The sequence below is a fragment of the Euprymna scolopes genome, chromosome 3 (assembly GCF_053919585.1).
Source record: "Euprymna scolopes isolate OS-2025 chromosome 3, ASM5391958v1, whole genome shotgun sequence".
Lineage (NCBI taxonomy): Eukaryota > Metazoa > Mollusca > Cephalopoda > Sepiida > Sepiolidae > Euprymna > Euprymna scolopes.
In genome coordinates, this window is record NC_136484.1 from 185,264,493 (window position 1) to 185,292,420 (window position 27,928).

At 33.8% G+C, this 27,928-nt stretch overlaps 1 protein-coding gene across 1 annotated transcript in view; it reads left to right on the plus strand.

Moving 5' to 3' along the window:
• LOC145260356 (arginine--tRNA ligase, cytoplasmic-like) overlaps positions 1-27,928 on the plus strand; it is a 445,287-nt gene that overhangs the window by 381,430 nt on the left and 35,929 nt on the right. Inside the window, exon 12 of the mRNA XM_080118291.1 lies at positions 16,626-16,739. Within this exon, the coding sequence (XP_079974417.1) occupies positions 16,626-16,739 (114 nt within the window). The remainder of the gene's footprint in view (positions 1-16,625; positions 16,740-27,928) is intronic.

The following is a 27,928-nucleotide window of genomic DNA, read 5'->3' on the forward strand; positions in this document are numbered from 1 at the left end:
ATATTAATAAAAAGTATACACACAGAATCTGAAATAATAAATGACACACAATATCGCGAAATTATAGGTAGTCTTGTATATTTGATGACTGCAACCAGGCCCGACGTGTGCTGTACAGTAACAAAACTGTCACAAAAATTATCACGACCGACAATGAAGGATTTAAACAGAGCTAAACAAGTCCTACGTTATTTAAAAGAAACTAAAGAACAGAAGTTAGTATTTAGAAAATCAAGAAATCCCCTAAAATTAGAAGGTTTTTCGGATTCAGACTGGGCAAACGGAGAAGATCGCAGGATGTATCTGGATATTGTTTCAGACTCTCAGAAAATGGGCCTATTATTTCATGGAAATCTAAAAAGCAACAGATTGTATCTCTCTCTACGTGTGAAGCAGAATTTATCGCGATCACACACACGACCCAGGAAGCATTCTACCTTAAAAATATCCTGAAGACTATTTTGGAGCCAGAATTGATTACAAGCCCGTGGTAATTAATTGTGATAATCAAGCCAGTATAGTCTTAGCACAGAGCACGGATGATCAACCAAAGATCTTGGCATATGGATATAAAATGCCATTCCGTAAAAAACGAGAGATCTAGACATATGGATATAAAATGCCATTTCGTAAAAAACGAGAGATCTAGGCATATGGATATAAAATGCCATTTCGTAGAAAACGAGATAAAGCTACGTTTTTCTCAAAACTTGTTGGTGAATTCGACTGAATAATTTTTTCTTTCACTGCCCTGTATGTATATAGATTTCTATATATTAAAAATACAGACCAGTGAAGTTCCACTTATGAGAAGGCTATTACTTTTTTGCATGAATATCAGCGGAAAACGCTAGGGATAATGCTCAGTATATAGATTTCTATATATAAAAAGAAAAAGAAAAGAAAAGTAGTCCTGGACAAGACGTTAAACTGTATCCATTTTATTTTGTATTAACACTTTAACCTACTAATACTTTTGCTTAGAAAAAGAAAAAAATCTTTGTAATTTTCCTTTTTGACGTTTGAACACAATTAAAAATGGCGTCTTTTTAAATGCTAAAATTCTAAGATCCAAATGATTTCTAATTTTTGTAATGTCTAAGTAAATATAAAAATATATATTTATTTTTAAGCAGAACAAGCACAAGGGACTTCCCCATTATAAAAAATAGGGAGGATGTTGCAATATTTTGATCCTATAATGGGGTATGACCCCACACAGTCGGACGATTCTATTTATAAACGATGCTGCTAAGAACTGACGAATCAAATAATGCACGTTCTGCTACAAACCAATCAGAAACCAGAATTGCTTCATAAATATTAAACCTTTTCTGGAGCAATTTCACATGTTCTTTCCCGGGTTTCGACACGGTAAGAATATTTTGTTCTGTGGAACTGTCTACTACAAACAAGTCACCTACCAGGACTTGTGTGTAACAGCGAACCATCTGAAACTCAAAATGGCTTACACTTCTACAAGTAGTCATATCTAAAATACATATTGGCCATACAAAACTCATACACTGTTTAATACTTAAACAAGAGCAGCAACCACAATGTCCGTTCTGGCAGAAAACTTGCACTATCAAATATCTGTTCCCTAGAATATCTAAAATCTAACAATATGAAGAATATTTTTGAAAAAAAAAACTGCTTGGACAAAATGCTCTCCTTTTTGAGAGTAACAAGACTATTCTCAAAACTATAAAAACGGGAATAGTTTTTTCGTTTTTTTTTTTTTTTTCTCTTCATTAAATTAACAAGGTTCAATATTCTGGTTAAACATCTCATCAAGCAAACAAACAAAACAAGAACAACTTTTCTCTACAAAACAATTCAACTAAACCCTATGAATAAATATTCGAAGATATAATACCTTGAAGCCCAAACTTTCTTTTTTGTTTTAATGATCAAATTCAACATAGCAAAACCAAAAAAAAAATTTGATAAAAACAAACAAGACAGTTAAACCGAACACCATGAATAGATACTTAAAGATATAAAAAAAAATCTAGAACATAATAAATATTTTTTTTCTTCAAAATCACTGGATTCAGCATTAAATAACTCGAAGAAGGTTGATATGCCATAAAACAAAAACAACCAACCAATCAAATCTTTGTAATCTGAGTAAATCACTTTTAAATGATTGATTTTTTTAGTAAAATGCTGAAAGTCTTTTATTTTTAATGGAATTTTGTTGTATTATTTATCTACACAAACATGTTTGAAATGTATTACATACATTTATGAGGCATTCAAACACAAATTCTATTCATTTTCTTTTATCACAATATTTCATCTTTGAAATTTTTTTACTTCCATAAAACATTTAAACCCTTACATTTTAAACAAATCAGGCACAAGGTCATTCAAAAGTGTAGGAAAATGGTTGTCGTTGGTTACCTTTTGTCACCATAACTAAAAAATGTCTGTCTTCTATGTAAGAAGTTTTCCATAATGTTTCATCTTTGATCTTTGAGTATCTTTGTCATATTGTCTTTCATTTTTAGAAAATCTTTTTCCTCTTTTTTAAAAACGGAGACTTTATATATATATTTATATATGTATATAACAAAAAAATTCACATTGATATACCAGTTCCCATTGGATTACCGAAGTTAAGCAATGTTGAACATAGTCAGTACTAACATGGAATCGAATCCCAGATGCTGTATGTGCTCTCCGCTTATCTCAGCATTGTTTGCAGTTGTCTAGCATTTCTTGCGACTAGATTCAAGCAGTGCCGATTCAGAAGAGGTGTGGTTTGGATTGCGCAACTCTTGCCTCACAATTACACTCACAGAGGGTATCCATTGTCTCTTGAGACTGAATGAGGCATCACATGACAAAATAAAAAATGAGTCAAATAAAATTATCTTTTTTGATGTACAGTTTATTATGACTTTAAAATGTTCTTGCATAACAAAAAAAAATCCATCTGATGATTTTTGGAGAGTAGAAAGTAGTCTTTGGCTTTAGCTCTTGTTCCCTGATTTTATCATTTAGTTCTCATATTCCATGAGCGATGCTTCTGAAAAATGGGAAAGAATTTACTTTTTCTGGTTTGGAATCTATTCAAAGAATATTATTTATCGTTCACAAGTTTTTGACTGTGAACTGTTTTTTTTTTTTTTTTTTTTTTTTAATTCTTTACATCAACTGGCATCCACCATGTCTGAAGCAATTTGAAAAAAGAAAAATGTAAAAATATATTCTTATTAGTAGGGCTGTGACAATATGAGAATATTCTTTTGACTCTCTGGTATATATATCCAACACAGACACACTTATTAACTGAGAACCACATCAGTCTATATAAAAACATATAAGATATTAACGGATATATACTCAAGAGTCAAAACAATGAAAAGAATATGCTGTTGTCACATCCCTTCTTATTAGTTACATCATTTAGAAGACTTTTGTATATAACGATCCATGCTGAACTCTATTTTATTGTATGACAAAATGGTGAACCCGTATTTTTTGCTACATGTTATAAACGTCATTTTGATCACTCATAACATGAGCATTTTTATGTGATATTTTAAATTATTTAAATAATTAATATCCTTTTATAAATCTATATATCTATAAAAGTGAGAATGTGTGTGTGTGTGTGTGTGTGAGGACACTTCTCAACCTATATACTCAAGAGATTTTTGATCTACAGACTTGAAATTTGGTATATAAGATATTCAGACATATGGAAAACTTTTTAACCAGTTTTCATTCGGGTGGGGGGGGGTCAAAATTGAAAAATTGGTATGTGGGGGGGGAGTCATCGGATTTTTATCTGTTTATCAACCATTTCACGGCTATGCATGCGCGGTTGAGAAAAATGAAAACTTCCATATGTTAAGAATAAGTAAATTTGAAAACACATTTAAAGATCCTGTCAAACTGGTCTAATAGTTATCATACTGGTTTCACTGTCTTTAGGTTTTGGTTTCAATCTCTGAATATTTTTTTTTTTTTTACCTACATGAAGTGAACTGTTTAGAAACAAATAATGCATGAAGTGAACTGTTTAGAAACAAATAATACATGAAGTGAACTGTTTAAAAATAATACATGAAGTGAACTGTTTAGAAAAAAATAATACATGAAGTGAACTGTTTAGAAAAAAATAATACATGAAGTGAACTGTTTAGAAAAAAATAATACATGAAGTGAACTGTTTAGAAACAAATAATACATGAAGTGAACTGTTTAGAAACAAATAATGCATGAAGTGAACTGTTTAGAAACAAATAATACATGAAGTGAACTGTTTAAAAATAATACATGAAGTGAACTGTTTAGAAAAAAATAATACATGAAGTGAACTGTTTAGAAAAAAAATAATACATGAAGTGAACTGTTTAGAAACAAATAATACATGAAGTGAACTGTTTAGAAACAAATAATACATGAAGTGAACTGTTTAGAAAAAAATAATACATGAAGTGAACTGTTTAAAAATAATACATGAAGTGAACTGTTTAGAAAAAAATAATACTCACATGCATGTCTCAGTTTCTTTCCATTTTCTTTTTTTTTTTTTTTAAGGAATTTTATTTTACATTTTATACCTACAGTATTTCTGTTTGTAATAAATAAGAAATCATCAATATGTAAAATATAATATTTATGCGTATTTTACTACTCGGCAACGCTGGGAGACCTTCTAGTATAATCTATAAACTTCCGGGTTTTTTTAAAAATGTTTTTTTGAGTGTTAATGCAGTGTTCACTCCTATCTATGAAACGACATTATCTTGATTAATCTATATCTACTTCTTTTGAAAAATTTGCTTTCTACATTGTTTTTAATTTTATTTTTTCTAGTGCATGTATATGTGTATGTGCGTAAATGCATGCGTGTACACATGTGAATCAAAAAGGAACTCATCTGGAGGCTGGAAATAGAAGCAAAAGTCAACAATTTCACGTCTCAACACAGTGAAGACATGTCGAGATTGTTGGCATGTTTTTCAATAGCTTATCAATTGATATTCATACAGAAAATAGAAAGACACAGAACAGACAAAATTTCAAATTGCTTGTATTTTTGTTGCTTCAATTTATAAAAATTGTCTCTGCGTGTGTCGTGCTCTTCCTTGTACCAATGATTGCTGTACAAGTATGAAAGAGGTGATCGTAATTGCTTCGTAGTAAACATATTTATGTCACGTTCTTGTGCATGACGGCTAAGCTCAATCTGATTATATTACAGAAACATTGATTAATATTTCTAGCATTATTCACAGAGTAGATGGCATAAGGCAACACTTTCTGAGCGCTTAGTAACAAACATTATTAGGCACAAAAAGATTATGTTGCTCAATATCTAGTATTTTTTTATGCTATCAGACAAGACAAGCTTTTTTTATGATTCAAACAAGACAAGAAGCCACTTGATATAAAGAGCTAAAAAATATTACTTAAAGGTCAAAAACTAGTCAACAATGTTATACAGGCAGATTTCAATCCAGAAAATGGTAATTCTTCCTCCTTTGTCAGAAACATCGCTCATGAAATGTGAGCAATCAAGAACAGCTGGTGCTACCAGATGAGGCTGTCTAAAGATATCAGCTTCCTGACCTAAAGTGCACCACATATTGATGTAATTGCTTTTTCATTTCCCTTTGCAAAACTCAGTCATCTTCTGCAAAGCCAAAAATATTTTTTTCACTACAAAACAACCAAACCAAACACCATGAATAAATATTTGACGATATAAAAAATTTGAAACATAAAAATTTTGTGAAAATGATTGAACCCGAAAGGGTGATATGCTGTAAAGCAAAGCAACCAAACTAAACACCCTAAATAAATATTTGATGATATAAAAGACTTGAAGCATAAAGCTGCACTACCGTCTTACATTTATTAACCCTTGTCCTCGAGTGGCTTTCGGGCCTTGATAAGTAGTGCCTCCTAAGTAAAAAATAAAAAAATAAAAACCCTGTTTTTTTGGGTTTTTTTAATTTACTTGATTCGGCATTAAATAACATGAAAAGGGTCGATGTGCCGTAAGACGAAACAACCAAAACTAAAATACAAAATAAGGCAAACGAGAGTAACGGGGCTGATAAAAAGTAAACACAACGTCCACTTTCTACTTTTCCTTTAAAAATAAAACATGGCTTAGAAAGGTTAAGATAGTGGAACACAGAATGGGGATCAATCTCACGGCATCAAGACTGTTATTAAAGGAGTAGTGTAGTATATGACCTTTCTGTCATGATACAATCCTGTTATTACTTCGCCCTTGGAAGAGCAGGAGCAGTGTAGCAATATCCACCGACCATAAAACACTTTAGATTAGCAGAGATTTCAAGGTCGTTCTAAAATAGTCAATATATTTTAAAAGCAAATTATTCTAAGTCCTGAAAATGCCACCTGAATAAAGACCTGGCCAGAGATAGGTTGGTTTGGAAATACATTTTTAAAATTCATTTAACGCATACTAACATGTAAAGCAGGCATTAAACCTAATATGATGCTGTGTAGTTGGAGAATCATATTTATTAACGTTCAATGGTTTATGACTATTAAATGACTGATTTTTTTTCGCTTTAGTTGTTTGATGTCGTGTGTGCATATATTGCCTTTTAATTAGACTTTTTCTGTCATTTTCACTTTATATCAAGACATTGTAGATTTTGGTTAGCAATTAGAATGTTCATGGAATTTTACATTTATACACAGAGAGCACATCACATGATATCTAGAATTTGGAATTTTTTTTTTACTAGGATGTTACCATTATCATGTGGTCCAAAAGCCACTCAAGGATAAGGTGGATGGTAAACCAACATTGTTATGATGATGGTGATTGGACAGTATTTGATTATTTAAGAATTCAACTAAAGAAGAATTTGTTTACATTTGATTTGAAAGCAACCATGTTGTAGTCAGTTTGGAAGCAGCTATATGGTATTGTGTTCTACACATGAGCAGTTCCTGGAAAGAAACTTTGCTTATGGAAGTTTCATCAGGTTTTAGAGAGAGAGAGAGAGAGAAACTATTGACAGTGGTTCTAGTTAGATGAGTTTTTGTTGTGAATATTTTACAGGTGGAGTGGGGTAAATTAAAGCTAAATGAAGCGTCTATCATGAAAATAATGATAGAATATAGAAAAATTAGTAATGTCTATTCTATAAGATTAGGTAGTAGGGAGGAGGTATGCATGTATTGGTTAGTAATTAAAATTTTCATATTTTAATTTCAAATACATTCGATAGGGGATGCCTTGACACTACATGCGTTTTTATTCATATCAAGAGTTAAAAATGATAGTAAATAAGTAAAAATCTCTTTATCTCCACCCCTCTCGTTCTCTCCTCATCCCCCTCACTCTTTCCCTATCCCCTATCCTCATCCTTCTCACTCTCTTTATATGTTCATTTACTTATATATATATACATATATTTTTTTAATTACATTTTATATATATATATATATATATATATATATATATATATATATATATATATATATTAACCCCAAACAAGGCATATTGCCACTTTGATGTAGGAGGCTACTATCAGGGACATAAGCTACAGGGGCACTATGTAGAAAGTTGGGTAGCAAGATGTCAGTTTACGTTACACTTGAACTTCTGGATGTCAGTATAGTGTGAGAAGCAGGGACCCAGAAGGGAATTCCAAAGTCTAGCAGTCTTGGGGAACAAACTACTAGAGTAGAAAGCTCTCTTACATCTAGGTATCTTTATGTGGGATTTAGCTGCTTGATGGGTTTGTGGGGGTATTTACGTCGAGGGGCCACAAGTGCTTGCAGTTCGTCGGAGCATTCACCATTAAAATACTTGTAAAAAAGGCAGAGGAATGCAACATTTCATCAATGGGACAGAGGCTGAAGCTTAGATGCCAGTTCAGGACCTATCAGGTTGGACACTCTCTTTTGAACCTTGTCTAGGAGCAAGAGACTAGTAGCAGATGCACCAGCCCAAATATGACAACAATACTGCATACATGGGCGAATGGTGGCCTTATAGAGGTGTAGGATACTTTCAGGCATAAGTAGCTTTCTAGCACGGTAGAGAGAGCCTTCCTTCTTTGCAGCGGTCCTGGCAATGCTCTTAATGTAATTGCTTCAACTCATGCGAATGTTAGGCCGAGGAATTTAAAAGATGTACTTTCAGATAAAGAGTCTTTGGCCATTGCTATTGGTGGTAGAGAAGGTTTCTTGTAATTATTGAAGGAAACAAGTTTAGTCTTGGCAGCATTTAATGTGACCATCTATTTTTGTCCCCATTCCACTACAGATTGGAGGTCATCCTCTAGTGTTTCTGCCATATCATTAGCTATGTGTTCATTTGTTTTCCTGTTGTGCATGTTATAGAGCATGGTGTCATCAGCATATATACCCATATCACAGACAATTTTGCCAGGGAGGTTATTTATGAATATTAAGAATAATAGAGGTCCAATGATAGACCCCTGAGGCACTTCCACATTTATATCGTATTGTTTAGATTTACAACTGTCGAGGACAACCTGGATTTTTCTCTTATCTAAGAATGATATAATTTTGTTAAGTATTCGTTCAGTGATACCGTATAATCTGATTTTCCTGAGAAGACCTTAATGCCATACCCTGTCAAACCCTTAGATATATTTCGAGCTACCGCTCTAACCTCCCCTGCTTTGTCCAGTGAATGGTATATATATGCATTCAGAGATTACAGTTAGGATATCTGCTGTGGAATGGGCTTGCCTAAATCCATATTGTTGATTGGTCAGAAGTTTAGCATCCGTTAGAGCTTGGTTAATTATAGATTCAAATATTTTAGCGAAAAGTAGGAGGAATCTAATGGGGCAATAATTTAATGGGTCAGTTTTCTCGCCAGAATTCTTGAAAACTGGTACCACAGAAGCAGTTTTCCAGCAAAATTCATTACGGCATTTGTTGTAAAGCTTGGAGAGAACTAAAGCTACTTCTGCAAGAATTTTAATAGCACAACCCGGATGAGATCAGGTCCACATGCTTTTGAAGTGTCAAGGTTTTTTATGATAGCATGCACCTGAGAAAGGGTGATTTTCATGATTATACGCACACAAGGATCATTCCAAAAGTAAAAACATTTTATGGTATGGAATTTATTTTTATACATAGTAACTGCTATTTTACATGCACTTTTGGTAACCTCTTTTGATGTCTCAATTGTAAAAAGCTTGAGCATGTTTTGTCACTCACATCGGCTTTATAAACATTCAACAGTGAATGTTGATTGGTTCAATTTTTTTCTGCATCAAGGAATTCAATGATGTATCTCTGCTTGTGGCGCACATTCATGACTGAGGTTACTTTCTTAGAGTCTCACGCCATTAATATCGGCAATAGATAGATGAAACTTTCAGGTCATGAATGCATAAGTTTAGTCATCATAATAGAATTTGCAATTCCCTCTGATTCATTTAGATGAAATAAAAAAATAGGAGGCATTACTTTTGTATGTATATATATGTGTGTGTTTAGAGGTACAGTTTTAAATATAATGGGCGGAAGTCTCTCGAGAGCTCTTTCAGCTATTATCTCATCAGGAGAAAATCGATAGCGTAAAAATAATAATACTATGTCGAAAGTAAAGAGTTCTGATAGGGAACTATTGAATGTGCCAAAAATTATGGGGACAGTAAAATAAAGTTTATTAACGTTTAAAAAACGATTAAAATATTGGCAAAACGAGGGGGAAACAGAAAAAAAGAAGAAGAAAAAAAACGAGAGAAAAGATTCAAAGAGAAACAATGCGTTAGATGTTTCTTTCCGGCACAAAGAAGGTTTCCGCACTGCAATAGAGACAGACTCCAAAATCTTTAAATGATTTCTGGAGTCCACTCTATGTAGCACCTCGAACCATTCTATTTTATATCTATCGGCACAGCATGGGTTGTCAACCAAATGCTGGCCAATAGCAGAGTCCAAGGCTGCAGAAGGAGGGAGACTACCAGACCCCATCCTCCCTTGTCTGATCTTCGATGGAACATGATGGTTTATATGAGTCAAAAGATGCAAGGATGTTCGCCCAACATAACCAGCATCGCACTGGCATTTGAATTGATATACAATATTGCTATTTTGGATGTAAGGCAAACTATCCTTGCAAAAAGAAGGAAATGCAGGTCTCGTAGTATATACCAAACGCAAGGACACAGAATAAAAGCAGTCATAAATATTCTGCGAATCTGTTTGGAAAGTCTGTTACTCTTTTCCCCAATCCACGGTAATTTTGAATAAACCGGGCATTTCAAAGGTCCAAACTTTTTAGGGGATTTAAAATCTGCAACCTTTTTGAACATACAGTCATCAATAAGGTCAACAGGATAACCATTATTGATGAATATTTCCCTGATCTTATCGAGTTCGGCGTCCAATCTGTTAGGTGAACAAATCATCAGGGCTCTATGTACCAAAGTATTAATTAATCCGACCTTACGTGATTTTGGTACAAAAATATATATATATATACAAGCCTGGGTGCCCGGCGTTTTTCAGGTGTTTAGAGGTGTGTATTGAATAAAAGAAAAAAAAAAGTGGAAGTAGGCAGGCAGGCTCGAACCCATACTGCGAAGGAGAAAAAGAATGTGAAAAAAAAAAAAACCTTGACGTCTTTGCCGCTGCACCCATCACCAAACCGGAAGACAGGTGAGATTTATATATATATATATATATATATATATATATATATATATATATATATTATTTTGTTTTCAAGTAAGATCTTTGACTTACTTGTTTCATCAAATACTTCTGCATGCAAAATCCGATCCCGCATTTTGCTAATTCCTACCGTCTGATGAGAAGGAGAGTATTTTTTCGAAACTCCGCGGATTAAGGACTATCCATTTATCTAGTGTTTCCTTTTCAGATTAAATATGTTTTTAACTCATTTCAAAGTGTTTTTTAACATATTTTATTAACTGTTTGCTCATATTATAAGCTCTATTTCCTATTTGGTTTTATCAAGCTTTTATATCTTGCTGAGATAATTTTATAAATATTAATTCTTTAATATTTATAATTTACTTTAATGTTACCATCTTGGATCATTTTGGTAAATTCAATTGTAATTTTCATTTTATATATATATATATATATATATATATATATATATATATATATATATATTGCTTGACAATGCTGAGCAGAATTCTGAACATCTCAAAAGGAGAACTGCAATTATAAGGATGATGTCTATTTAGCAGATTTCTCCTCCTCCTCCCCCAAGACGCATCAGCTATCAGATGATGGTGAATTAAGAAGGAGAACAGGTGTGAATATATTTCTTCTTTGGAAAATGGAAACCTGCTAAAGTAAATGGGGTGGGGGAAGTGTTGGGTGTTGGTTTTGCTGTCAAAAGTCTAATAGTAGAACGAACCCACACAAGTTACCTCAAGGTATCTTTCTGATGAAATTATTACCTGTCACCTCAGCCTGGGAAAGGGTTGTTTTATCTTTTTGATTACTGTGTATGGTAGCGACGTTATATAAAACTGAGAAAATAATAAATCGATTCTATTCTGAATCACGTGATGTGGCCAGCAAAATCCTTAACAAAAATGAGATCAGCAAAATCTTAGAGACATTAATGCCAGACTAGGAAAAGATTATGTATGTACATATATATTTATGTACGTGTTTGTGTATGTACACATATATATTTACACATTGTAGATATATGCAATAAAAAACAGGAAAAGATTATGTATGTGTATTTTTGCATGTGTTTGTGTGTGTACATGTATATTTGTTTATATGTGTGCGTGTACATATTTATGTATAAACATAAGGAATAAACGAACATTGTTTATATATTTATTGACATTTCGTCTTTATTTCAAGACTTTCTCAAATTTGGTAAGGTATAAAAATATATATTTATGGGAATAAGGCTATACAGAGCATCCACGTTTTATACCCATTAGAGGAATTGTCAGGCTAAGTGCATGGAATTTGGGTCATTGATTGTTTTCGTATATTCACATGGTGTTAGATAATGAGAAAGTCTGTCTGGAAATGTTTTTGTACATGTAAATATATACTCGTTTAATATCAAAACTTATGTTTGTTGATATAAAAATAAACTGCACTTTATGTTGACAATTAGAGCTTGTGGTTAAAGAGGGAAAGATATGGGGTGGCGAGTTGCACTTTATTTTGACAATTAGAGCTTGTGGTTATAGAGGGAGAGATATGGGGTGGCGAGTTGCGCTTTATTTTGACAATTAGATCTTGTGGTTATAGAGGGAGAGATATGGGGTGGCGAGTTGCACTTTATTTTGACAATTAGATCTTGTGGTTATAGAGGGAGAGATATGGGGTGGCGGGTTGCACTTTATTTTGACAATTAGATCTTGTGGTTATAGAGGGAGAGATATGGGTAGGCGGTTTGCACTTTATTTTGACAATTAGATCTTGTGGTTATAGCGGGAGAGATATGGGGTGGCGGGTTTCACTTTATTTTGACAATTAGAGCTTGTGGTTATAGACGGAGAGATATGGGGTGGCGGGTTTCACTTTATTTTGACAATTAGAGCTTGTGGTTGTAGAGGGAGAGATGTGGGGTGGCGAGTTGCACTTTATTTTGACAATTAGAGCTTGTGGTTATAGACGGAGAGATATGGGGTGGCGGGTTTTACTTTATTTTGACAATTAGAGCTTGTGGTTGGAGAGAGAGAGATGTGGGGTGGCGAGTTGCACTTTATTTTGACAATTAGAGCTTGTGGTTATAGCGGGAGAGATATGGGGTGGCGAGTTGCACTTTATTTTGACAATTAGAGCTTGTGGTTATAGAGGGAGAGATATGGGTAGGCGGTTTGCACTTTATTTTGACAATTAGATCTTGTGGTTATAGCGGGAGAGATATGAGGTGGCGGGTTTCACTTTATTTTGACAATTAGAGCTTGCGGTTATAGACGGAGAGATATGAGGTGGCGGGTTTCACTTTATTTTGACAATTAGAGCTTGTGGTTATAGAGGGATAGATATGGGGTGGCAGGTTGCACTTTATTTTGACAATTAGAGCTTGTGGTTATAGAGGGAGAGATATGGGGTGGCGGGTTGTGGGGATGATGAAATATCTCAGTTAGTCTTTCATGGCTTCCAACCTGCTACCTGAAATAAGTATCTTTTTGTTCGAACTTCACATGGTCATGATGCTTAATTATTATCCAGCATCATGACTATGTGAAGTTCGTTAAAGAGAGTTAATAATTTTCTGTTTCTATGCAACAGCTTTGACAGTTCTTCTATTTTTAATAATTCTTTCTTGGATACATAGTTTCTTATGAGAACTTATTTTTGTCGCAAATCTTTTTCATGTTATATTGAGATGCTAAGAATGGATGCCACCCGGGTGGTAATCCATTCTTTCCAATCAAGCTGCTGTCCAGTTGCACTTGAGCATATTTGAGGCGGATCAATTGTGTAGCGATTCATGTTGTATGCTAAAATCTAAATCTGAAAAGACGTTCTCACCTGACAAATTTGTTGGACAACAGCTCTTTTCTCTTGATCTACATCTCTTCCAAAAACACCTCCATTCAAAAAATAATACAACAAATACTTAGTGACAATGGTAAACGTGCTGATTATTTAATGCAAACCGTCTAAAACAAATTTAAATGTCTTGAGATCAATACAGACGCATTACTTTCTTCAAAGAATTTGACGCTAAATGCAGGTTTATAGTCGAACAACAATTGCAAATTGTTGATTCAGCTTTCTAAATTCAAAGCCATTTGCTTGCTTGTTTCTGATTTCATGATTTCCATCGATATAATTATCAATGGAAATCATGAAATCAGAAACTGGTGTAGTTCTTCAGATTTTGTTTCCTTTATTTCTTATTTTAACTTATTCTCCTTGCCCATTCTTTATAATGTTAAAAATAAATAGACAACAGAAGTTTATTTATCCATTTATTTACTCTAAATAATTTATGTGACTAAAATAGACCCCGTCGCCTTCCTTCACTAAATAAAAAAAATTGAAAATTTTGGTTTATTCGTTTTTGAATTTGTTCAGCTTTATGAAGTTGGAGATGGTTTGTCAGTTCGATCTGAGCTGTGAAGTACATCCCTCATGTGAAGAATCTTGCTAAAAAGAACAACTCCAAAATGTATAGTTTACAAAAGTGTGGTTGGGAATTGTACAACCCTTGCTTCATCATTGAGTTACTTATGCAGGATTCTTATCTTTTGATTGAAAGAAAGCAAAATGTTATAAGGATGATAAATTTGAATCCCCATCTCAGAAGACAGACAATTATTAAACGCAACCCTATTAAAATTCCATGGTGCTTTTTACATTAATCTATCAATAATAATATTCCTTTTGAAATAATAAATGCCTGCCAGGAACAATATTATTTTTTTTTAAATCACAAATTGTCAGCTAAATATTTTTGAGAAAAATATAACAAATATGTTTCTTTATTAAAAACTAGCAGACCGCCCAGTGTTACCGAGTCGTAAAATATACTTAAATATGATATTTTAATTTACGCAGATTTCGTATTCATTATTATAGAGCCAATTCTCTACTGATTATTATACTGTAGTATAGCAGTGAATTCAAATGTTTAAAAACTAAAATTGACTTGGGTGCTATCAGCTAGAATTGAAACCAGAATATTTAACTCTGAGCTAATGACACATGCGTAGAAAATTTGACAAATTTACATGGTTAAATGTATATTTGCGCATGCATATAATCAAACATATTACATCAAAATACGCCTGCCAAATGAAATGTATTTATTTAAAAGTGCACTGTTGTAGTCAATGGATAAACATAATTTGATTTTGGAAAAATTCATTTTAAAATGGTGAAAGTCTTAATATTTTTTTATTCAAATGGTATCAGACTGGGGGGGGGGGAGCTTTGCCCGGTCGTATAATAAGCTTTTTAATTTGTCCAGATTTCATATATATTATTATAGGTCATGATTTCAAAAGTAAAAAAAAAAAAAAAAAAAAAAAAAAAAAAAAAAAAAAAGCTTTTCCGATGCCATCGAAACTGAAAACATAACTAGCATTCAAAGCTGGTGACGTTACCACTGTACCAACGCAAACGCATACGAACTGATTAAAAATGAAAAATAAACTAAGAAGAATGTACAAAATGTATAACGATTTTTTTCAATTTGGACCCATTTTTGACCTCTTAAAAAACTATTTTATCTGACTGAAGACCCATAAAAGAATAGTCCGTAAAAAATCCAATCATTTGAAGCCTGTAGCACCGCTCTGCGACTTTTAGTGTTGGAAGAGATGGAGTTTAAAAATATGGAGATAAACAGACAAACAGCCTTTTATATATAGAAGATTAATTAAGATTAACATTTGTTGACAGGATGATCTCACTTTTAGATTGTGTGTAAACATTGATAACTTACGAACATGAAATGCCTTAGTGTATCATCATATAGATTAGAAATTTACTTATTTAAAAAAAAAATTTTTTTTTTATTTCTTAAACAAAATTGTTGAGCACATTCAATCTATAACAAAACTAGGGAGCGTCTTTGGGGAACACGGTTTACGGCTTCCTTTTATGTGTCTTGCAGGATATTCACTCGCCAGCCTCTATGTATATTAAATAGACATTGCATATTAATAATGCATTTTCATAACTGTCTATTTTAATATAAGTCAAACATTCTCTTTTCTTTTGATTTTTTTCTTTTCTTCTTTTTCTCCATTCCTTCTTCATTTCTTTGTTTTCTTTTTTTTTCATTCTTTTTTCTTTTCTCTTTCTCTTATTTTCTTTTTAACTTTTTACCAACTTTAATCTATCATTTTTTTGTTTTTTTCTCATTTTTTTTCTACACTTTTTGTTCATTTTTTTTTCATTTTCATTTTTGTTTCTTTTGTTTTTCTTCATATTCTTTTTTCTTTTTCCCCCTCCTTATTGAATGCATTTTTAATTATTTCTTTCAAACACGTTCTAATATTTTTCCATTAATCTCTTTTCGATCATTTATTTAATTTTTTAAATGAGTGATTTCATAGTTATTCAATCGTTTTTTGTTGTTTGTTTTTTCACTGCCACTGGTTTTATTTTATTAGATTGGTCATCAGATTTTAAATTGGTCTTGAAAGAATTGCATAAGAATTATTCTTTGGCATTAATTGGATATTTCCAAATGACGATTAAAATCAAACCCCCCCCCCCTCTCTCTCTCTCTCTCTCTCTCTCTCTCTCTCTCTCTCTCTCTCTCTGCCTGTGAATTATTTGACAATTCCATTTTTGTTTCTGAATTTTTTAGATGAGGATTAATGGTTCGTATTATTTGAATTATTCAGACTACTGTTCTCATCTTAAGTGCCATTTTCACAATGTCTTGGTTAGTGTAATCTTCAACCTTCTTCAGGTGTATCTCATCGAACTCGGGAATCCTTCTGACTTAATATTGGTACAAAAAGGTAAAATTGATAGTTTTATTTTGTATGTTTTTTTGGGTTTTTTTCTACATTTTCTGCTAAAATTCCTTTTCGTCTTTTTCAAACATGTTTCAAAGATCAGTATGAAAGGCTCTTTTTATTTGATTTTAAACCTGATTTTTTTTTTTATATTTAAAAAATGTTTTTTGTCTCTTTTGGTAGGTTCTGTCTCCTGAAGAAATGGACCAGGCGATGAAATCTGTCGCTTATGGCTGCATTAAGTATGCGGATCTGTCCAAAAATCGTTGCCATGACTACATCTTCTCTTTTGATCGAGTAAGTTTAAAAATAACTTTTTTTTGCTCAATTTCATCAACATTTTCTTTTATGAATTTTTTTTTTTTTAAGGGGAATTTTTTTTTTAATTTTTTTTACCCTTTTTTACCCTTTTTCACCCCCAAGCTTGGCAGTAAGAGGAATCATGTTTAACAGTGGATTGTAGGGAGTTGAATGATGTCTGTTCATTTAAGTCTTTGCAGGGTAATACGGCCAGGAAAACAGGAAACTGGAATGGAATTCCAGTCTAGCAGTCCAGGAGAAAAAAACTATTAAAGTAGAAGGCTTTCTGGCATCTAGAGATGGTGGATAGTGACCATGATACTTTACGATTTGATACTAGTTGTTAAGCCATTCTTCTACTCAGCTAGACAGAAGATTGGAGAAGCCCGAGTTGATCAATTAGTTGATCACGTCAACCTTAGTATCATCCCAACCATATTATACAAACTGATTTTTCAAAAATCAAAACTTCATTTTCCATGTATATTTTTTACTCAAAATAGATACTAGCAGGTGGCGGCTAAGGGTTAATTATGTTAAAAACGATGATTAACAAGGACTAATCTTTTTTTTTTTTTTTGCATTTTCACTCCAAACAAGGCACAGTGCCACTTTGATGTAGGGGACTACTATCAGGGACATAATTTGTAGGGATACTATGTAGGGAGTTGAGCAGCAAGATGTCGGTTTGCATTGCATTTGAACTTCTGCATGTCACAGAATGTACAGAAGCAGGAACCCAGATGGTTATTCCAAAGTCTAGCTGTCCTAGGGAAGAAACTATTAGAGTGGAAGGCTTTCTTACATCTAGAGATTTCTACTGTGTAGGGGTGGGATTTTGCTATTTGTTGTGTTTGTCGGGAGCATTTATGTCGAGGGGGTGCAAGGGCTTGTAGTTTGTCAGAGCACCTACCACTAAAATACTTGTAAAACAGGATGAGGGATGCAAAATTTCCTCGATGGGACAGCGGTTGAAGCCTAGTTGATAGTGCGGGACCTATTAGGTTGTCGACTCACTTTTGAACCTTGTCTAAGAGGGAGAGTCTAGTAGCAGATGCGACAGCCCAAATGTGGCAACAATACTCCATACATAGGTGAATGGTGGCCTTGTAGAGGTACAAATACTCTCAAGTATAAGTAATTTTCTAGCACATTAGAAAGAGCGCACTATCTTTGCAGCAGCCTTGGCAATGCCCTCAATGTATCTGTTCCAATTCATGTTCCCCATGAACTTTAAGCCGAGGAGTTTGAACAACGTATTTTCATGTAATCTATCATTACCCATGGCTAGTAGTGGTTGAGCAGGTTTCTTGTAGTCATTAAAGAAGCTTAGTCTTGGCAGCATTTTTGTCCCCCTTCCACTACAGTCTAGTCTTCCTCTAGTGTTTCTGCCATTGCCTTGAAGACATGTTCATTCGTTTTTCCCTCCATGTCTATAATAGAGCGTGGTGTTGTCAGCAAATATAGCCATCTCAGAGACAATTTCATCGGGGAGCTCATTTAGGAATATCAGGAGTAATAAATGTCCAAGGATCGACTCCCTGAAGTACACTCGCATTTATATCATATTGATTTAACATTTATATCATATTGATTTAACATTTATATCATATTGATTTAACATTTATGTCATATTGATTTAACATTTATGTCATATTGATTTAACATTTATATCATATTTAACATTTATATCATATTTAACATTTATATCATATTGATTTAACATTTATGTCGTATTGATTTAACATTTATATCATATTTAACATTTATATCATATTTAACATTTATATCATATTTAACATTTATATCATATTGATTTAACATTTATGTCATATTGATTTAACATTTATGTCATATTGATTTAACATTTATGTCATATTGATTTAACATTTATGTCGTATTGATTTAACATTTATATCATATTTAACATTTATATCATATTTAACATTTATATCATATTGATTTAACATTTATATCATATTTATTTAACATTTATATCATATTGATTTAACATTTATGTCGTATTGATTTAACATTTATATCATATTTAACATTTATATCATATTTAACATTTATATCATATTTAACATTTATGTCATATTGATTTAACATTTATATCATATTTAACATTTATATCATATTTAACATTTATATCATATTGATTTAACATTTATGTCGTATTGATTTAACATTTATATCATATTTAACATTTATATCATATTTAACATTTATATCATATTTAACATTTATATCATATTGATTTAACATTTATGTCATATTGATTTAACATTTATATCATATTGATTTAACATTTATGTCATATTGATTTAACATTTATGTCGTATTGATTTAACATTTATATCATATTTAACATTTATATCATATTTAACATTTATATCATATTTATTTAACATTTATATCATATTTAACATTTATATCATATTTAACATTTATATCATATTTATTTAACATTTATATCATATTTAACATTTATATCATATTTAACATTTATATCATATTTAACATTTATATCATATTTATTTAACATTTATGTCATATTTAACATTTATATCATATTTATTTAACATTTATATCATATTTAACATTTATATCATATTTAACATTTATGTCATATTTAACATTTATATCATATTTAACATTTATATCATATTGATTTAACATTTATGTCGTATTGATTTAACATTTATATCATATTTAACATTTATATCATATTTAACATTTATATCATATTTAACATTTATATCATATTTATTTAACATTTATGTCGTATTGATTTAACATACAATCATCGAGGACAACCTGGATTCTTCTCTTATTTAAGAAGGATTTAATTATGTTAAGTATTTGTCCAGTAATACCATAGGATCTGATTTTCATAATAAGACCATCGTGCCATACTCTGTCTTAGATATATCTAAGGTTACTGCCCTAGCCTTCCCTGCTTTATCCAGTGCAGGGTATATACGTTCAGAGATTACAGTTAGGATATCTGCAGTAGAAATGGCTTGCCTAAACCCATACTGTTGGTTGGACAGAAGTTTAGCAGCTGTGAGGTGATGAACTAGAGCTTGATTAATTGTGACCTCAAATATTTTGGTGAAAAGAAGGACGCTAATGTAGCAAAAATTTAATGGGTCAATTCTTTCGCCAGAATTCTTGTAAACTGGTATCACAGAAGCAATTTTCCAGCAGTCAGGAAAGCAAGATTCTTTCAATCATTTGTTGAAAAGTTTGGAGAGAGCAGGAGCAATTTCAGCGGAGCATTTTTTTTTGAGGTGTCTAGTTTTTATGATATCATGTACTTGGGAAGGGGTGATTTTTAGATCATCTAATGTAGTTTCTGTCTGCAGAGAAAAATTTGGGAGAGAGTGATTTGCTGGGTTCAAAGTAGAGTTGGAGGCAAACTGATGGGCAAGCAGAGTAGCCTTCTCGGTTGCCGTGTAAACAACTTCAAGAGTGTTGGATGGAGGAGAGGGGGTTGTTGATTGCCGATTATTTGTTACACTGTTGTAAATTTTCAAGAAGTTACAAGTTCCTAATTTCTGCACTTCAATGTGTTTTCTGGTGGTTTTGGTATATTTTTTTCTTGGCTGTGGCTATCTCCTTCTTACAATTATTTGTAGCTTCCATATACTTTTGTCTATTTGTACTGGATTTATGTTGGATAAGTCTGCGGTATGCATGCTGCCTTTGAGCAATGGCAGCTGCACAAGTAGAAGTAAACCATTAGGGAGAGTGGGGTTTGCTATAGAACTTACGTGTGGGAACATGTGCTTTAATTGCCGCTTTGAACCTCATGGCATCCCAGTCAGCTTTATTGTAGTGGTCCTGGATATGACCTAAAACTATATCCAGTAGTGAGGCCCCAGCTTGCGGGCTTTGGGAGTGTGGAGCAACCCTTTAATTGCCATTGCTCCCAGGTCCACTCTGACCCAGAGTGGTAGTACCTGTTAGGTCCCAACTATGGGTTAAATAGAAACCGACTTGAAAACAACAAATATATTCTATTAAAAAAAATTTCTTCAGGATCTTTGGATTCGGCATTAAATAACCTGAAAAGGGTTGATGTGCCGTAAAACAAAAACAACCAACCAATTTATTGTAGTACCTTGACAAATGTGTTCTAAAAGTAGCTTTCTTTCTTTGTTTTTCTTTCTTTTTTTTTAAATGTCTTGAATGTCTGCAATTAAATCCGTCACCCAAGGAAAAGAACAAATTCTCTTAAATGTGAAAATGGACAGCTATTTGACCCCATGAACACTGTTAGACATTATCTTAAATCGTCTTAATGCAATACTTAACTATATCCTTGCATTTTAATAATGCATTAATACTGTATTTTTATTTGTTATTTGATCATAGTTTTCAAATCACTTTAGCTAATCTAAATAATGAGTTAACTCCCCATGCTGATACATAATTCAATATCGTATTTATTGTAAGGTGGATTTTTATTTTTAAAAACTTTAGAACCTCAAAGGACTTTCTAGGTACTGGAAACTAACTTGATAGAGAGGGTTGGAGAGAGAAAATAATAAAAAATAAAAATACAGAATCCTACTAAGAGATTACTCCCCACCCCACTGTATTGACCTGTTAAGTACAGGGCATTCTCATGGTATGCAGACAAGTCTTACCGGTGGGGTATTCTGTTTCCCTGTTCCAAAAAAAAAAATCGTACCCTCTGTGAAATTTCTTTCTAAGAGTAATGTTTACCAAGTTTAGTGCAATGTATTCTGAGAGTAATGTATTCTAGAAATAAAAATAGTTATTCTACATTTGACAACTTTATTCTTAATAATTCTAATAATAATAATAATTAATAATAATAATAATGAAGGCAGAGGCATTAATTTACTCCCCCTGCACCCCCTGCCTTCTGCTCTTCCCCCCCCCCCTGTGTGTCACTATAAACAGGTGCCACACCAAATAAGTAAGATTCAAGGCAGATGGAAAGATTGAGGAGAGAGAGAATTAACCAGACCTCCACTGGATGAGTGCAAAGAGGACTGGGATCTTGGCGAGGCTTATTGCCATCCAAATTTCAGTGAAAATCAATGTTTGCTGCCAATGGGGAATCAATGGTAAGCAGCTGTTATGATAACACAAATTCATCTGCAAAGGTTATTGAAAGAGGTGGAGAATACTGAAAACCTAGGGAGACTTGATGATGGCCTGTGTGACTACTCTCAGCGAGTAAATAATAATAACAAATGATTAATATGCTGTAAATCAAACCAAACAACCGATGTTAAGGAATACAATAAAAAGAAAAGAAAAGGTGAAAGAATGAACTACTGCAACATGTCATCTATACAACAAAAATGTCAGTGTTGTATGTGATGTATCATCAGTCGGATTGCAAAATTAGTTTACCATTGTTCCCCCCCTTCATTCTTCACATTAAATAAGTATTTAGTTAGCTGCCCAACAGTCTTTCATTAAATATGTACCTCTCTCACGTTGACACATTGGTTCTTGTTAGTTCAACAAAGTTAAGCAATGTTGTGCCTGATCACTACCAGATGGGTGACTATTTTGGGAATACCAGATGCTGTATGTAGGAGGATGACACCTTCCTGCAAAAGTTGCAAAAACCTAGCGTCATCATCTCCCCTAAAGGGGATATACATGCGACTGGGGACCGCTTGTGAATTTCTTACTCCCATAAAACTTCCTTCTTTTTGGAGGAAGTCGGTTAAACCTGTGCTAGGGTTAGTACCGCAGTTTCATTTCATTTAATTTCTTTCATTTTACTGAGAAACTTAGAGTAAATTACTTTTTAATCAAGGTTTCCAGAAAGATTAATTCCGAAAGTCAGAACAATGATTAAAAACTTATTGAAAACATCATTTTTCCTATGGCGTTCATTTCAGATAAAATCGTAAAAAGGGGAGATCAAATTTGGTAATAACATGATTCACTGAAACGTGTTATTACCAAATTAAAACTTTTTTAAAGGATTCATGTAATTGAAAAATGGTTGGCAAAAACGAAAGGCAGAAAATTAAAGGAAGATAAATTTTACATCTAAATTTAGATTTATAATATACGAGCGGGGGGTACCCGGCATTGCCCGGGTGTTTAGAGGTGTGTGTTCTCAGGGGGTGGGGAGGGGAGGGTATTCAAAACATAAGAATAAGTGATGTAAAAACTTTAAAAAATCGAGAAAAAAAAAAAAACTAACATAGTATTTAATTTGTGTATTTCTGTTTTATTAAATGCTAGCTTTTTTCTAGTCCAATACCGGCTTCCATCTTATCTCGAAATTACTTATAACGGCACCAACTTACTTTCGGAAGAACCCCCCCCCCATCAGCCTTTTCTTTTATATCGTAAGCTTCTTAACACGTTACTAGCTTAAGTTCAGAATAAAATCACGATTTTCTTTTAACGGCTAATTTAAAAAAAAAAATGTTTTGAACGCTACTAACTGAATTTCTTTCAATACAGTTTGCAATTTGGAGACGGAATTGTTTTTGTTGAGATAAGTGATTTCAATCATGCTTTTTATTTTAGATTTAAAATATTAACAACTCCATTTTATTTCAGTATTTAATTTGTGTATTTCTGTTTTATTAAATGCTAGCTTTTGTTTTTTTTTTTTGTTTTTTTTTTTTTTCCTCGTATATATGTTTATTTATCTACCGAGTTGATAGCAAAAATTACGAATTATACTCATTTTTCGTTCGTGTGAGGGGAATCTATCACCATACATTCCCTTAAACACGTCTGTTGGACTTTTATTAAGTATAATACTTAATAGTTTTTTTTGTTTTTTTTTTAATGGAGAGTAGAAAACGCATTGTGGATGCGTTATCGGCAGCTCCTGTTACTCTCGCTTCTTCTTATTTGTCCCTCAGTCCTCATTTTTTAAATGAGTGATTTTTCGGACAAAGGGAGAAGAAAAAGCTGTTTTCTAGGTTGGCAGTATTTTTGCGAACAGTTGGCTGAGATGGCGGAAATTTTCTGTTTCTATGTCTATCCTTGTAGCCATGTCACTAGTAAAGGTGCTGGAGGTAAACGTTTTATCTGGGCTGACGTTATCCGCCTGATAGTCAGGGACCCGAACCTTGGATTAACCACTAAGGAGGCTGTCCTATCAGCAGGTGCAAAGTACTGGGGCTGCTGTATTGCCATTTGGTGAATGGATTCTGGACCATGCAGTAGCTTCTGGTGGGGCCTCTCGATGCCATACTAGTGGGTAATTGTTACGGCTTTACCTTATCATTAGCTACAAATAAAAAGAAAATTCTTCGTTTCTTTTTCTCTCTTAATTTCCCCTCTCTGTCCTGCTCTAAGTAAATCTGTCGACCTAGTCCACAAATTCCAAAATTTCATCATGACAAGTTTCAAGAAAAAATACACGATTAAACCCGGTTCTACAACTTCCAACGTAGACCCCTACTACCATGTCTCCTTCTCCAACATCAGGGGTCTTCGTTCTAACCTTCTAGAGGTTGAAACCCAATTACAGGAGACTAAACCAGACCTTTTATTTTTAAGTGAAACTGGCATTGGACAGCCTATTTCCCTAGATGAGTTTGCAATTTCAGGATACTCTAACTTAACTTCTAAATCTGACCCCCAAGATCGCCATGGGCATGGAATATGTGCCTATATTAAAGATAGCTTTCCATGTGGGAGGGACATCTCCAGGGAAGATCCTAACTTACCCTATATGTGCTTCCGGGTTGCTTTAGCTCACACTACTGCATTTATATTTACTCTCTATCGCCCCCACAACAGCGGAGTTACTATCTTTCAAAGCATATCTGAGAAAATTGACCAAGTCCTTTCTACTTATCCTTCAGCTAACATTCACGTATGTGGAGACTTCAATGTTCACAACGTCGAATGGTTGACCCACTCAAACAAGACCGATGATGAGGGGCGGTTCTGTCATGATTTCTCCATTGCCTATGACCTCACTCAGATTGTTCAGGAACCTACCCGTGTGCCCGATAATGACGGCCAGTATGCGAGCCTACTAGACCTTTTTCTCACAACTTGCCCTGAACTATGTTCAGTTTCTGTTCTGTCGCCTCTTGGATCTTCCGACCACTCTGTTGTATCAATTAAGATAAAAATGAAATGTAATAAGTCCCCAGACGTACCTCTTCATCGTACAGTATATCGATACACTAAGGCTGACTGGGATAGCTTCCGTACATTTATATCTGATCTACCTCTGCATTCCATGTTTAAAAAGGATGTGTCCTCTATAGTATTATACCTAACTGAATGGTTAATTGTAGGTATTGACCATTTCATACCCTCTAAAAAGTTTCAGCAAAAACCTAACAGCCAGCCATGGTTCTCTCCAGAATGTGCTGCTGCCATTGCGCACAGAAATCACTTTTTCCACTGCTTCAAACGTAATAGATGTATGGAAACTAAAGCCGTGTTCAGGACTGCCAGCAACCATTGTAAGAAAGTAATAAGGAACGCAAGAGAGTTGTATGCTCAATCTGTTAAGTCCAAAGTAGCTGAGCAGCGGCTTGGTTCCCTCCAGTTTTGGCAAATAGCAAACAGAATCCTGAACAGAAGCATGTGCTCCATCCCAACTATTATCAATGGACCTGAGGTAATCTCGTCAGCATCAGACAAAGCCAAACTCTTTGTCAAGAACTTTGCAGCTAATTCTACCCTTTGCGACCAAGATCGCCAACCCCCAATATTTCCTCCTGTATCAGAAAACACGCTATGTGATATACGTATATCTGTACGTGATGTTGCGAAGCTAATCAAAAACCTTGATTCGAGTAAAGCAACTGGCCCTGATGGTATTCCAATTATAGTACTCAAAAAACTTCAACCTGAATTAGCGCCCATACTTACAAAACTGTTTAAACGTTGTCTTAAGGAGAATAGTTTCCCATCTCCCTGGAAAATCTCATCAGTATGCCCTGTATTTAAGAATTCAGGTGATCGCTCATCCCCCTCTCAGTACAGGCCAATAAGTCTCCTGTGCTAGAATCTGTGTTAAATACAGAAGTAATCAAACATCTCAACAAAAATAACCTTCTTAGTGACAATCAATATGGTTTCCGTTCTGCTAGATCTACAGCAGATGTCCTTACAGTTATATCGCATAGGATTAGCAAATCTCTCGACGGTGGCAGTCTTTCTAGGGCAATTGCTCTTGTCATATCTAAAGCCTTTGATAGGGTATGGCATAAAGGTTTACTTCATAAGATCGCTAGCTATGGTATAGCTGGAAAAGTCTTCTCAATTATTAAATCTTTTCTTTCTGATAGGTTCATAAGAGTAGTAGTTGAGGGGCAAAAATCAGAAGCTCACAGTATTAATGCCGGTGTCCCTCAGGGATCCATCCTGGGCCCAACTCTTTTCCTGATCTACATTAATGATCTTCCAAATCATATCCTTACATCATTTGTAGACATTTATGCTGACGACACTACCATTTATGGTACCACATCTAAGACAGTAAACGACCAAGTTCTCTCCAATTCTCTCTCTTCTGATCTTGAGCACGTAGTACAATGGGGAAAGGAGTGGCTGGTTACTTTTAATGCATCTAAAACCAAGCTTCTCTCTTTACATCATCAACATTCTAATTCACATTTGTCATCAATTGAAATGAATGGCTCTCATCTTCAGGAGGCCTCAAGTTTTGACAAGCTTCTGGGCTTGACCATTACTCCTGATCTTAAATGGAACACGTATATCAAATCTGTTGCCAAGGCCGCTGGAAAAATGGTGGGATCTTTCTATCGATCCAGTAGATATCTCACTGCTGATGCTATTCTCTACCTATATAAGAGCCAGGTACGTCCAAGGATGGAATACTGTTGCCACATCTGGGCAGGAGCTGCTAGAAAGGACTTGTCCTGCCTTGATAGAGTTCAAAATAGACTTCGTAGCCTCGTAGGAGATGTCCTTTTCTCCTCCTTGCAACCTCTATCTCACAGAAGAGATGTTGCGAGTTTGTCTCTGATGTATCGTTATTTTCATGGAAAGTGTTCAACTGAGCTTCAATCTATGGTCCCCACTCGCCAAACTTTCACAAGAAACACTCGTCTAGCTGTAAACACTATCAATAATTTCCCCCACTCTTTATCTGTGCCTAAACCTAAACGTAGATTCCATGAACAAAGCTTCTTTCTTAGAACTGCACGCCTGTGGAATTGTCTTCCGTTTTCCTGCTTTCCGGCTGACTACAATATGGTTGTGTTCAAGTCTAACGTAAATAAGTTCTTGATGAGCCGTTCCATATAAGTTATTAAATTTACCAAATTTTCATTACTAATGATTACTATATTGACCAACTTCTACTGTACACTCTTTAACCCTTATCCTTGAGTGGCCTCTGGGCCTTGATAATGTGGTGATGCCTTTGTAAAAAAAAAAAAAAAAACTTAAAAAAATCGAGAAAAAAAAACAAAAACAAAAGCTAACGTAAGGCAAACGAACGATGTTAAATGTAAAAATCGGAAAAAAAAAAACAAAAAAGAAAACAGAAAAACGAATGTTAAAACTTCTTTAAAAAAATCTGAAAAATACCCCCCCCCCCAAAAAAAAACATGTGAAAAATGGCTTAAATAAACCTGTTTCAATATTAAAATTTTAAAAATCGGTGGATACCCGGCGTTGCCCAGGTGTTTTTGAGTGTGTGTGGTGGCGGGGTGGGGGGTGTTAATAAACGAAGTAAAAAAAAAAACCCAGAAAAACGAACGTTAAAACTTCTGGAAAATAAAAACAAAACAAAAAAAAAACATATGAAAAATGGCTTAAATAAGCCTGTTTCAATATTACAATTTAAAAAATCGGTGGGTACCCGGGTGTTTTTGGGTGTGTGTGGTTGATGGGGGGTGTTAATGAAAACCTAAGAATAAGCGAAGTAAAAAAAAACATAAAAACGAACGTTACATGAAAAATGGCTTAAATAACCCTGCTTCAATATTAAAATTTAAAAAATCAAAAATAAAGAAGACATTTCACACCATGATTCAAACTCAAAACGTTTAGATAATGACCCAACGCTCTAACCAACTGAGCTAACACGACGTACATGAAATTATGTCAGTTCTTCAAATATTTAAACTAAATCAGGTTATGACGTCATCTGACGCATGCGTAGAACTGATCTCGTCATGAGAGGACAGTTTTTGCTGACCCCCCCCCCCCTGTAGAACAGTGTT